Here is a 14890-nt window from a genome sequence, read left to right as displayed (position 1 = left end):
ATTAGGAAACCAGGTGCTTTCACACTGAAACTAGGGCAGAGGTGGTTACCTTGGCAGTGAGTCACCAGAGGGTGGGGGCAGTAGGAGTGAGGTGAAGGAGCAGACAGGAATTCACTTAAGATCAGTCTGGGACACAGAAGGAGACAGGTCGCTGAGGGGTGCGCCAGATGGCTTCCCTCAGAGGGACCGACTGGAATCAGTGCTTGAGAGCTATTCCAGGGGAAAGGAGAGAGAGTACCGGAACACCGTGGACTCGTAGAAGCGGGCAGACTGGAGGGAACCGGAACCAGGTAGACTGGGAGTAACTGAGACCACTGGGTGAGCCTGTGAGACTGAGGAGGACATGACAGCCGATGGGAAGCTGAAACGCTCCCTTGGGGCTGGCGCAGTCAGATTGCAGAGCCCTAGGATGGACCATACTTCAGGTTGCTTTATCATATTCTGCAGGGTCGAGGGTAGACTAGGTAGTCCTCGGGCTAATCCCATTTTAAATGGGACACAACGTGAAACTGGAGTCCACAAGTCGCTTCATGCCACGGGGATCCACACTACACTACAAGCGCAGAGGAGAAAGGTCTTACATGTTTACAGACACCGGTGGTTGCTCCTTGCTTACTCGGGATCAGCTGGGGCCCAGCACGGTGGTGACCAGTACCCCGAGGGCAGCCTTCTAAAGAACTGTAAGTAAATGACATGGATCAGCGATCGCTGCCTCTGCCTCTTATTACCGGCACACTGTGCTTCGGCGCCAAGGGCCCCTTTCCCATGTCGCCGACGACCTCCCCGGGGCTCACTCCACCTCTGGGGAGCTGGACTACCTGAGCTGCGTGAACACCAGCCCCGGAGGAGAGCAACATCTCGCAGCGGCGGCTGATCCCTGGCCACACACCACGGGTGGCGCTGCAAAGAGTCCCGCATCCCCATCCAACACAGTTCCTGGGAGAGGAAAAAGTCGCAGGGAGGGTCTGCGGTGGAGGAGGCCGGGACCCCCGTCACCACCGCAACCGGTGACATGCTTCCCAGGGACCCTTCGCTCTCCTTCCATCCCCCTTTTACACCGGACACCCTTGCACCTGTCTTTACATGTAGCCGATGGGGCCACGGAGCCGGGACAGGCCAGTCACAGCAAACCCCACAAAACAACTGGCCCGGTGACGAGTAACCCCTGTGGGGCGCTACACAAGCACCATTCGGCACACATTACACAAGCCTGGAAAGGGTGACCTGAAAAAAGTGAAGAAGCCTCAACTTCAATATCATCATCAGAAGTGTCAGCTCAAGTTTGCAAAGAAGGATGAAAAGTGGACAGTAGAAGATTGAAAACAGGTGATTTGGAGAAATAAGATAAAAGGCAATATATTAGGCTCTGATAGGTGCAAATGGGTCTGGAAGAAACAAGGCGCTAACGGATCGAGAAATTGAAGGAACTGTTATATGCAGTAAGGGAAGCCAGATGATATGGGGTTGTTTCACAGCCAAAGGCGTTGGATACTTGACCAGGATCAATAGTGATCTTAATGCTGAGGTATATGTGAGTATCCTACAAGACGAGTTACCTCGTACACTTGAGTATTATAGTTATGAAAAGGGCGACATAGGGTTGCAGAAGGACAACGACTCAAAGCATACGTCAAGATTGGTGAAGAAATGCTTCAATCACAATGAAGTATATGTGCTGGATTGGTCCACAAAGTCCCAAGAACTTAATCAAATTGAACACTTTGTGGGTAGAGTTGAAGAAAAAGCTGGATACATACCCAAATGAGTCTACCAGTATGCACCAACATTTGGACCATGTAGAAGAGACCTGGGATCAGATTTTGGTCATTACATACTTTAATCTGATCTAGAGCATGCCCAGAAGGATTCAGGCAGTGCTGAAAGCTAAAAGTGGATTTACAAACTACTAACAAAGTCATAAAAATTAAAACTTAATTATCCGTGTGATAACACACGGAGAACAAGAACTTTCTGCTCACCTGTCCCTGGCGTCGCTGTCCGTGGTGCTGATCTTCAGTCTCCGGGCCTGCCGCCTCCCCGCTGCTGCAGCTTCTGGCCGCAGTGAAGTGAATATTCAATGAGTATAATGAGCGGCGGTCGGCAGCAAGTGACAGCAGCGGCAGAGACAGCAGGGCTGGCGAAGGTGAGTAAAGTTTTTTTTTTTATTTTATTTTACTTGTTAGACGTAGCCCGAGGGGAGGTGACTTTGACAGGGTACTACTACAGAAAGAATCTGCCTGGATTTTTAGAATGGGATCATTAACCCCGAGAGGGCTCAATGAGCAACTCTCCTTTAATTGTTTTCTTCCCACCTAATTGTTAGTAGGCTCATTATGCTATGGAATCCATTATGACATGCTTTAGGGACAAAACCCCTTTGTTTTGGGGGGTCACCCACTTTGGTGGGAGCCATTTTTAGTATCATCCTGATACTTTCACTTGTTGGAGAAATGAAATAAAATATATTCTGAGATAATGAATTGTTAATGGGGCTTTGAATTTATCATGATATCTGTAATGTATATGTATTATATCAGCCTTGTTGCCCTTATGTGGCCTGTTAATGCACATAAATGGTATATATAAAAATAACGTCATACTTATGAACTGTGCAAAGTGCCGGTATTGGTATGTTCAACTAAATGCATGATCGTGGGATCTCCAGCAATAATGCTGTCCATGTGCATAGCCATCGGCGCTCTGCCCCTTAAAATATCTGTTTGATCCACGTCATACTGCAGCTGTGGAATCTCTAAGTCCCAGATTTGTTCTAGTGCGGCTGCGTCCCAGTCCGTGCTAGCACGCCCATATTTCGATCATGTGATCATATTAGCTCACAATGTGGGAGGTAGCAATCATCGGGGTTTCCCGCTCACGTGATTGAATGCATTGGCATTCTCTCTGTGCTGCCTGTGTGCGCATGCGCATGGACAGCGCTAGTCGCGCATGCGCAGTGGCATCTATAGCTACGTTGATTGTGGGTGGGCTGATTTCCCACAGCTGTACAGACTAAGAGTGGGCTATTTAAAGCACAGATGGACATGCAGCTCCATGACGCCAGGAGGACGGCAGTATACTATTATCAAGACAGGATCTCACTGTGATGCTGTTGATCTGATTTAATGGCGCCATGGACCTGCATGCCCTATATCTGCTGATTTAACAAGTGAGTGGTATAAATCTGTTTATGTTTATATGTTTGGTGGTATTTTGTGCATAAGTTGTATATCTATGCCTGTCTGTCTATCTATATTTGTTTGAATGCTGATAGACTACACTTATTTTCCCAGCCTCCTGATGAACCGCATGTTTAATGTGGGGAAACGCGTCGAGGTGGAGACGTTTATAATCTATTAAATGGTCGGCGGTTTACCATAATGACTATGGGACTAAATACTCAATGCCTTGTGACCTAAATGTGGATGCTTCTGGACTATTACATCTGAGTGTGATATACTAAATCAGCACGAATGTGCCAGCAGAATCACATGGGAGGCTATAAAGTTAAGTCTGGCTTGATGTGATGTATATATGTCCTTTGTGTGAACCAGCACTGTATTCATTTGTAAATTGTATCAATTTGTCAATTATCTACTGTAAACCCTGTTCTTGATATTCAAGATCAGGGGTGGCCATTAAGTTGGTCCCTTGAGACAAATTGATTATTGTTCTGTTTATTATGCACAAAATGGTGTGGTGTATTAAAATGTTTTATTGACTTTATTAAAATAAATTATTTATTAAAATTAAATTAAATTGGGGAATAACTTGTTTGTTCTAATGGGTCCTATTCGTTGCTGCCAGTTATGAGCTAAAGTAAGCATGACATGTTATTCATCTGCTGCAGTAAGTTTCCTTAGCCGACCTCTGCATCTACGGTCCTCAATGATGCCCATTTCTTGGTGCTTCTTAAAAAGACTTATCCCATCATATCTTGAATCCCCTTTCTGCTTTGAAATCTGCCTAAGGCCTCTTTCACACGTTCGTGAAAAGCCACGCACGTTTTTTACGGACGTGTCAGAGGTGCATTTTGCCCTCCGTGAGCCGTGTTTATGGCCTACGTGTGTTCTCCGTGTGTTATCCGTGATAACACACGGAGAACAAGAACTTTCTGCTCACCTGTCCCTGGCGTCGCTGTCCGTGGTGCTGATCTTCGGTCTCTGGTCCTGCCGCCTCCCCGCTGCTGCAGCTTCTGGCCGCAGTGAAGTGAATATTCAATGAGTATAATGAGCGGCGGTCGGCAGCACGTGACAGCAGCGGCAGAGACAGCAGGGCTGGCGAAGGTGAGTAAAGTTTTTTTTTTATTTTATTTTCTCAAAAACGTGTGTTTTCTCCGGAAAGGAAAAGAGACCCTGATTCCAGCGATGCAGCACTTTGTGTCACAAATGCTGCACTCAATGAACTATCAGAGGTTTTAGATGTAGCATGTAGCAGAGGTCTGAAAGCTGCTAGTCAGTGCTGGGGGCATCATTGGACAAGGTCTCACATCAGCAGCTAGTTCTGTAGTAATAATCTCCTGCTGTTAAACACTTATTGTACTCAAACAACAGCTCACAGTGTAATAAGTGACACATCTCTAAAATCAGTGTTTCAGCCTCTACCTCATGCTGTCCTCAGATTACATAGAAAAAACCTGCTGGTAGATTCATTCCCTTTAAGGCTTAGCTCTGAATGGTTGCTATTAGAGATGAGAAGATCGATCCGTGAAAGATTATGGTTGCACTACTAGCAACAGGAAAGGAATGATCAAACTATAAAACTTAACTTTTATTAATATGCATTAATCTATATCATCCAAAAAGACACACAAAAAGCACACGAAAAAGTGCGTAACTGCTTTAAAGTGCCCAAAAACCGTGCAATAAAAAGAGAATGGACAAACACCATTCACACCTCGTCCATTGTGGACATCAATAATGGAGTATTAAATGCAGATACTGATTGTGGCCCCCACCATGTCAACTTCCAAAGGCCAAGAGGGATGGTCACAGCCGGTGTCAGCGCTCCCACCACATCACAATATTACTGATAGAACACCCAATACAAATAATGCTGACAGGTTACTAATCCGTATGTCAGTTATGTGATGCTCAGAGTATGGATGCTATACATATTTTCTATCACAATATTCCATGCTACCAAACCCCAGTGGTGGCTGTCATTCTACTGGTAACATAGACCACATTGACACAAATTCCCAATAATCACAGTGGTGATGTTAGTATATTGAACAATCTCCCCCATCAGTAGATATTCCTTCTTGTGAGGTCGTCAGCCTGATGTGCATGGCCTCCATACATCTCCTGTTTACATCCTCTAACCCTGTATTAATCACTGAGCCCTATTGCACCCCGGTTCCTGCCATTACAAGGGCAGGCCACAGCTGATCCCCAACTACTTATACACTACTTGATCCCATAGACCTCCCAACACGCTTCGTCTGCTAGGATTCATCAGGGAAATCTGTCTATAGAATACAGGGCATAGATGCAGGCAATGCAACCTGCCCAGAGACCAAACAATTAATCAATGAGTTACCCCCCAACGATAGGTTCTTTTATTTACATATCTTTTAACAGGTGGGGTTACTCACCATTATACTAAGGACCAGGGGGCACTCACTGTTAGTGGAAGAAAGGCGATTCCGGCAGCTAAATAGGAAAGGGTTCTTTACAGTTAGAGCAGTCAGACTGTGAAATGCCCTATTATAAGAGGTAGTAATGGCAGATACTATAACAACTTTTAAGAAAGGCTGGATGATTTCCTCAGCAAAAATGGCATTGTGAGTTATGGATAATTTAGTGACAAAGATTGTACAATGTTCGAGAAAAGTTGAACTAAATGGACCTAAGTCTTTTTTCAGCCTATGTAACTACAAATTGGCCCTACTTGTAACGCTAAGTCAGGTTAGAAAAATGTAAAACCATAAAAGTAGCTATAAGTAATGAATGAAGACAGTATTGAGTGGAAAAGCAGAAGCTCACCCAACGCTGCTTGTGCAGAGCGCAGTAGGTGGGATACGTTTGCCAGTGGCTGCTGCTCTCTACATAATCAACTATTGACCAAGCTCAGAATAATGAAGTGAGCTTTCCCATCCAAATCACTGCCTACTGAGAGCGCAACAGGCTATGCTAAACTCATCACAAGTGCTTCACTCTACATAGGCAGAAACTGAAATTACATAAAAAGAACAGCTAATAGAGAAACACTGCTTATATATACTGCACATGATTCAAGCTGTCTTTATTAATTAGCTGATAATTTTCTGTTATCTTTGTCATTGCTCATACAGAGACAGCAGTTGAAAATTATTTTTTTATGGACTTTTGTGCTTTACGTAACCAGCAATGGAATGACAAAGTTAATTTGTTCATATTTAGCTTTGTCATTTCAGTTGCTGCCTATGCAGAGTGCAGGTGTGAATGTCAAATGCATCTTGCTTGCTTCATGCTGCATAAGCCAAACTATGCGGGCCCTCACTGCACCGCTCCAATAGGAAATAGTAGTTTTAGGTGTTAATCATTTGATATTGGGGGTGACGTGGGGTATTTTGGGAGGAAATATTTTGCACCCTCAAAAACTTTAGCACCTGGGCAACCCACCTGTGACCCCCTCATGCTTTGCTATTTTAATAATGTAGCCGCCACACTAGTCAAATTATTTAGAGCTCTCAACTTTTTCTCAATGGACAGGAATTTATTTTATAGGTTTTCATATTGATAAATAATGCAACATATTGTTAAAATGGTCCCTAAAAATTGTAAAACCTTCTGTACAATAATAATAAAGTGATGGAAAATAAAAAAGTCACTGGAATTTAAATAAACAAAAATAGTAAAACAGAAACAGATTTAATTTTACTACAACTCATATATAAAACTGATACTTGCAAATACTTATACTGTAGCATTATTCTTGGAATCTTATTGGTCAGTCACTGATCACATGACCAGGTGCCCGTGCGCTCAGTGCTATTGTGGTGCTTTACATATAACCGCGAGTTGACAGTTAGAAAAGTGACAGTTGGAGTTGGCTGGTGACGGTGAAGAAGCTGTCTGCGGATTGTGAGCAAAGCTCTAATATGGAAAAAGAAGAGGTTGTGATGAGGAAGAGACTGAAGAAAAGAAGACACTTGGACTCATCGGCTGATGAGAAGTCTTCAATCAAAAAGGCCAAAAAGAATTCAGGCCCAGTACAGAACACGTCTCCCACTCCAGAAATGGAACGCGTGGATGAAGACGTCATTGCCCAAAAGGCCCAAAGGAGGGCAAGAAAGAGGAAGAAATCAGGCCCAGTGCAAAAGATGTCTCCCACCCCAAAGATGGAAAAAGTGGATGAAGACGTCATTGCCCAAAAGGCCAAAAGAAGGGCAAGAAAGAGGAAGAAATCAGACCCAGTGCATAAGATGTCTCCCACTCCAGTGATGGAGCGAGCGGATGAAGACGTCATTGCCCAGAGTAAAGGACCGAAGAACAGAAGAATCGGCCTGGACTGTTCAGAGGAAGGAAAGACACCATCAATCAAGACCAATATCCAGAAGAAAGAAGACCTGCAGGAGGACCCGAGAGGCTCAGGTAAGCAGAGAAATACAAGCAGTAATTATGGGGAACATTATTGTACATGGTTTCTACCTCCACATGTTATCCAGGGATAAAAACTCTGAGAAGTTATTTAAAATCTGCCTTTATAATGTAAAATTACCAAAACTAGTGTTATATCAGGGTGGATTATTATAGGTGTAGAAGGCACAATTCACCAGAACAAAGTGGTCAGAGGTTTCTATTATTCCCAAATCATGGTGAAATGTTCCAATCATTGTATAATGTGCAGGTTCAGTTCTGAGATTTACCCCAAGACATGGAAAATGCTGACACCTTTTTAAAAGGAATCTGTCAACAAGTTTTTTCTACCTGATTTGAGAGCTGCATGATGAAGGGGCAGAGGCCCTTATGCCAGTAATGTGTCACTCATTGGGCTACATATTTTTTTGACTTTGATAAAATCACTGTTTATCTGCTGCAGATTTACCAGTTCTCTGAATGCTGAGCTCTTTATAACCCCGCCCACACCACTAATTGGCATCTTTCTGTGTACAATCAGTGGTGGGGTTGGGGTCATACAGAGATCATGAATATGGAAGACTACATAGCAGCAGGTATACTAGTCCTCTAGTGCTAACCTCCTGCGGAGAAGCAACAAGCAACATCAGTAAGTGATGCATCGCTGGAGTCAGGATCTCTTTCTCTACATTATGCTGCTCTCAGATTATGTCAAAAACCTGGTGACAGATTCCCTTTAAATAATGCAGTTCCTCAAATAAAATGGTGCTATATTTCTTAGTAATTGCAAACTATTTATACTACATTTGGGGTTTCTGTAGCATTTAATGAGCGGTGACCAGTTGTGGACAAACCATTTATTGACTACTAAAAAGTTGCTAATTTTTGTTGTGTGCAAATGTAATAATATACAGTCCTAGTGGTATTTGTAAAAGCATTGTCCATCTTTAAGGTTTACTTCATGAGTATTGCAGTTGCTTCTCATCACCATACACCGTACATGTAGACAGTCTTGTTTATGCCAAGTATATACCTGTTGGGGTGGATGGGCCATGTCTGGGTTATTTGCCATCTTGAATTCTCCTCTAATATGGTTCTTGCAGTGCAGACTACATTACCCATAATGCTAGAGTCTCATGAATTGTTCTCCTATCTCTTGGCAATAGTGATAGATCAGTGACATTGCCCTGCTGTACCCTGATGTATAATGCAGAGTCTGAGCGCCTCATTTCTCAAAACTCTTCAATATTAAGATTGTCTTTGTTACCCATAGCAACCAATCAGGATTCAGTTTAAATTTCTAAAACTGCTTTGATAATATGAAAGCTGAGCTCTGATTGGTTGCTATAGTCAATGTAAACAGTCATACTGTTTGATTGATTGGGTGATGCCCTATGTGATGGCGCTTCAGCCTATCTGCACTATTATTCATAGTTTCATAGTTTTTAAGGTTGAAGGGAGACTCTAAGTCCATCTTGTTCAACCCGTAGCCTAACATGTTGATCCAGAGGAAGGCAAAAAAAACAAACCCCAATGTGACAAACAAGTTCCAATGGGGAAAAAATTTCCTTCCTGACTCCACATCCGGCAATCAGACTAGTTCCCTGGATCAACACCCTGTCATAAAATCTAATATACATAACTGGTAATATTAAATTTTTCAAGAAAGGCGTCCAGGCTCTGCTTAAATGTTAGTAGTGAATCACTCATTACAACATCATGCGGCAGAGAGTTCCATAGTCTCACTGCTCGTACAGTAAAGAATCCTCGTCTGTGATTATGATTAAACCTTCTTTCCTAAAGACGTAGCGGATGCCCCCGTGTTCCAGTCGCAGGCCTAGGTGTAAACAGATCTTTGGAAAGGTCTCTGTACTGTCCCCTCATATATTTATACATTGTGATTAGATTGTCATTATGTCACTGATCACTTATTTAAACAGAATGAAGCTGCTCTATGATTGGGTCTATGGGCGGCAAAGACAGGTTTTCTCTTAAACAAGTCTACAAGCATATCTTTAGCTGCATGTGAGGACATGGAAAGTGACAGAGTCTAAAGCTGGGTTTTGAAGGGAAGAGTCTGAGCTGCTAGGACGGATTTGATAGGTGATGATGTCATATTGAAGTTCAAAGGAAATCAAGGGCCATTTACACGCTGCGACATCGCTAACGATATATCGTCGGGGTCACGGTGTTTGTGACGCACATCCGGCGTCGTTTAGCGACATCGCAGCATGTAACACCTATGAGCGACCTTAAACGATTGCAAAAGAGGCAAAAATGGTTGGTCTGTGATACGTCATTCATTTACCAAAAATCATTGTCTGGTCAGTAGCGAGGATGTTTGTCGTTCCTGCGGCAGCACAAATTGCTATGTGTGACACCGCAGGAACGAGGAACAACCTCGTACCTGCGGCCGCCCGCAATGAGGAAGAAAGGAGGTGGACGGGATGTTTGTTCCGCTCATCTCCGCTTCTATTGAACGGCTGCCGTGTGACGTTGCTGTGATGCCGTACGAACTGCCCCCTTAGAAAGGAGGCGTTTCGTCGGCCACAGCGACGTCGCAGGGAAGGTAAGTCCGTGTGACGGGTGTAAGCGATGTTGTGCGCCACGGGCAGCGATTTGCCCATGACGCACAACAGACAAGGGCAGGTACACTCGCTAGCGAGATCGCAGCGTGTAAAGCACCCTTTAGACTGACTTCCTGTCTACACATTAGTAGCGGAGCTACCGAGCAACATGCTGAGCTCTGTCCACAGATAAAGACACTGCAGGAAGAGGAGCTGCAACACCAAGAAACGCTGTATGTGAACCCCCCCACCTACCCAAAGCTGTATGCCCCAACCCCCTCCTCACCAGAGCTATATGCCTCCAGCCACCCCCCTCACCACATCTGTATGGCCCCCTCACCAAATTTGTATGCCCCCCCACCAGATCTATATGCCCCCCAGCACCCCCCAGCTCTGTATGCCTCCAGCCCCCTCCCACCAGATATGTATGCCCCAGCAGCCCTCTCCTCACCAGATCTATATGCCTCCAGCCACCCCCCTCACCAGATTTGTATGTCCCACAGCCCCCACACCAAATTTGTATACCCCTCAGCCACCCCACCAGATCTATATACCCCCCAGCACTCCCCAGCTCTGTATGCCTCCAGCCCCCTCCCACCAGATATGTATCCCAGCCCCCCCCCTCACCAGATATGTATGCCCCAGCAGCCCTCTCCTCACCAGAGCTATATGCCTCCAGCCACCCCCCCTCACCAGATCTGTGTGCCCCCCCAGCCCCAACACCAGATTTGTATGCCCCCAGCCCCCCCATTGGAGCTGTATGTGCCCCCAGAGCTGTATAAGCCCCAACACCAGAGCTATATGCCCCTTAGTAATATCTATGCTACCAGTAATTTGTATGCCCCACAGTAAAGTGTATTTCCCCCAGTAATGTGTATACCCCTTAGTAACGTGTATGCCCCTCAGTGAAAAACACAGACGCTCTTCACTGACATGTTAAACACGCATATGTTCCTTCATACTCCGTGATTCACGGCACACAGTGGTTGTCCATGTGCAATCCATGATACATGATCCGTACTCCGTGATTGCACATGGACATATACTCACCTGCCCCCGCTCCTGCTCTCCGTGGTGCTGAAGAGTCCCGTGATTCAGCATCCAGCCACCGCTCTCTCACCTCTGCAGCTGCTTCCGGGTCGGCTCTGGCTGCATAAATGAATATGCATGCCATAATGAACCGGCCAGGAAGAAGCAGAGAGCAGCTGCCGAACTCAGCATCGCTGGAGAAGGTGAGTTGAAAAAGATTTTTATTTTAAATGTCCGTGTTTTTCTGATACGTGTTTCACGGATCACACCATAGTGTGGTCTGTGGGACATCAGTGATGCCAGAAAAAAAACAGACATGTTTCTGTGCGGCAATCACGGATACACCGCCGCATGTACGCCGCACGGAGGCACGGTCAATGAAAAATCACTGATGTGTGTGCAGATCCATTGATTATAATGGGTCTGCATAGGTCAGTGATTCTGGTACGTATAAAAACTAGCACATACATACCAGAATCACTGACATCTGAAACAGGCCTAATATGTATGCCCCTCAAGTACTGTCTATGCCCCCAGGCCCTCATGTGCTGTATATACTATAACCCCAGCCCCTCCTGTGCTGTATATACTGTAGCCCCCAGCCCCTCCTGTGCTGTATATACTGTAGCCCCCAGCCCCTCTTGTGCTGTATATACTGTAGCCCCCAGCCCCTCCTGTGCTGTATATACTGTAGCCCCCAGTCCCTCCTGTGCTGTATATACTGTAGTCCCCTATACTGTAGCCCCCAGCCCCTCCTGTGCTGTATATACTGTAGCCCCCAGCCCCTCCTGTGCTGTATATACTGTAGCCCCCAGCCCCTCCTGTGCTGTATATACTGCATATATACAGTGTGTGTGTGTATATATATATATTTATATATATATATATTAGTATATAAAACCCCCATCCTCCCTTGTGATACATACACAGCGGTGTCAGTGTGCACTGTGCGTTGCTAGGTCTGTTAAAGTGTTGCCAAGTGATCACATGCGAGGAGGAGCTGGATAGAGACAAGCGGGGTAGGTGAGTGCGGCTGCTGCCGGCTTCCCCATATTATTACCTCCAATGTGTGTATATGTATGATGTATATATCTATGTATGTCAGTGCAGATGACTGTGTATAGATTTGTCTGTTTATATGTATTTTAGGGAATTTGTCTTCAAATATGTATCATATATGTGCGTATGCCTGTGCCCACGATCAGGACTCACTGTGTCCTGGAGGCAGCGGGTCCTGACCTGCGGGGCTGCACGTCTCCTCCCCAGGAGAATGCAGCTGCCTGTGCCCACGATCAGGACTCACTGTGTCCTGGAGGCAGCGGGTCCTGACCTACGGGGCTGCACGTCTCCTCCCCAGGAGAATGCAGCTGCCTGTGCCCATGATCAGGACTCACTGTATCCTGGAGGCAGCGAGTCCTGACCTGCGGGGCTGCACGTCTCCTCCGCAGGAGACCACAGCTGCCTGTGCCCACAATCAGGACTCACTGTGTCCTGGAGGCAGCGGGTCCTGACCTGCGGTGCTGCACGTCTTCTCCACAGGAGACCACAGCTGCCTGTGCCCACGATCAGGGTTCAGTGCGCTTCGGTCTGCTGCTGTGTTCTCCCTACGGAGGACGCATGCAACTGCAGCAAACAATTGATATGCTGCAGTCTGGAAAGACGCTCCGCAGACCAGTGTTTGCTGCAGAAAAAACAAGCACAGTGGGCACGGGATTTCTAGAAATCCCTCCACTGTGCTTGTACTGTACAATGCGGCGTTTTAGACACAGCAAAAACACGCTACATCCAAAATGCTGCAAATACTGATCGTGGGCACGCAGCCTTAAACAATGTGATCAGCAGTGCTGAAAAGGATTGGATGTGGGCGTGACAGATTGCAAAATGGGTGTGGTTAGGGGCGTGGCTTAAAATTGCCACGGCGCGCTCAGCGCGCCGCATACTTTGTCCCTCTTTCTCATCTTTAAATGTTGGGAGGTATGCCAGGATGAGCGGCCAGCATTTTCAAAATAGTAAAAGCCGCCGAAGTTTTTATAACAGCCGTGCAGCGCCGCGCCGGAGATCGAGGAACGGTAAGTATGAGAGAGGGCTGCTCACTTCAGTCACTCAGGGGATTAGCGGTCAACGGTGAATCCTTCACGGGTGACCGCTAATCAGTACGCGACAGCCGCGGCATGACAATGAAGTCGGGTGAAGTTCACCCGAGTTCATTCTCATCGCACAACTCTGTCTGCTGTCAGCCGACATGTATCAACGACATTGTGCATCACACACACGGATATTCCACACGGACATTCCACACGGACATTCCACGTACACATGCACGGTCATTCCACACGCACACACGGACAGCATACGCCATCACACGGGCATTCCACACGCACACACGGACAGCATACTCCATCACACGGATGTCATACGTACCTGAGAAACGCCCCTAAAAAACGGAACGTGAGACACGTACGTTTTTTATGCGGAAGTGTGTTTTCGGCCTAAGACACTAACACAAATGAATCCCGTCCCTCCGTACACGCCGCACTTCCGGGTTCAGTGGACCCTGTCTGCTCCCCCAGCTGTTGTACAGGGCCGGCCGCCCGCTGCATAATGTCATTATAACACACATGGCCGCGCACAGTGAATTGTGCGTGGCCGTCTCCTGCACTGAGATGTGGCCGGACACACTGACACATTACAGGCACAGACAGTGCTGACCGGCCGCATAGTACAGGAGACACGGCCGTGCGCAGTGCACAGCCATGTGTGTTATAATGGCGTCATGCTGCGCGCGCTGCCTCCGAAGAGGAGCATCAGACAAGGGTTGTGGCTGAATCCCAGTAGCTAGAAGGACCTTCCCGGTTAGTAGGCGTGGCCGGCTTGCTTGGTGGGCGTGGCCATGTTTCCTCCCGCCCACTATTATGCTGTTTATAATAGAAGTGGGGGTCTGTGGTAAGACCCCCCCCCCGCACCCCTTCCCATTTGGGGATCTTACCTCAGACCCGCGCTTCTATTATAAACAACTCCAGGACCACGTGGAGTTTGATCTTGGTATCAGCAATGTTGGCCCCGCCCCCTTCTGATCACATGTGCATGACGTCAGCAAGGTCCTTTAGCCCACTGGAGTTTACCTTCAAACAATTATGTGGACGGCACGGAAGACAAGAGAAGAAGTGTTCCCCAATCATCATCAGTAAAAGCCCCCAGTATGTGTGTATGGCTGTGTGTATATGATTGTGTTTCTCCATTCTTGTGTGTTTACATGTTTGTGATTGTCTTCAAATATGTATATGCTTCTATGTGACTATATCTGTGTACGTGTCTGTGTATAGGTGTGTGCAAATGTCTGTGTGTGTGTACACATCTGTGTCCTGTGTGTTTACATGTCCGTGTTTCTGGGGCTGTATGTGTGTAAGGCCCCTTTCACACGTCAGTGATTCTGGTACGTTTGTGCTTTTTTTTAAACGTACCAGAATCACTGACATACGCAGACACATTATAATGAATGGGTCTGCTCACACGTCAGTGATTTGTCACTGCACGTGTCTCCGTGCGGCGTACCCGCGTGTGCGTGATTGCCGCACGGAGACATGTCCATTTTTTTCTGGCATCACTGATGTCCCTCGGACCACGCAGTGGTGTGCTCCGTGAAACACGTGCCAGAAAAAAATGTTCTTTTAAAATAAAAAACATTTTAACTCACCCGGCGTCCAGCGATGTCCTCTGCAGCCCGTTCTGCCGGCT

The 14890-nt window shown here is 46.4% G+C and overlaps 1 protein-coding gene across 1 annotated transcript in view; it reads left to right on the top strand.

Annotated features, from left to right (window-relative positions):
* Window positions 1-7405: 7405 nt before the first annotated feature.
* The window catches only part of LOC142302618 (protein kinase C delta type-like), a 53418-nt gene continuing 45933 nt past the window's right edge, over window positions 7406-14890 (top strand). Inside the window, exon 1 of the mRNA XM_075343722.1 lies at window positions 7406-7574. Within this exon, the coding sequence (XP_075199837.1) occupies window positions 7406-7574 (169 nt within the window). The remainder of the gene's footprint in view (window positions 7575-14890) is intronic.

This window comes from Anomaloglossus baeobatrachus, chromosome 4, assembly GCF_048569485.1.
Source record: "Anomaloglossus baeobatrachus isolate aAnoBae1 chromosome 4, aAnoBae1.hap1, whole genome shotgun sequence".
Classification (NCBI taxonomy): domain Eukaryota; kingdom Metazoa; phylum Chordata; class Amphibia; order Anura; family Aromobatidae; genus Anomaloglossus; species Anomaloglossus baeobatrachus.
The sequence above is the reverse complement of the archived record's forward strand: the minus strand, read 5'-3'. Positions and strand labels throughout refer to the sequence as shown.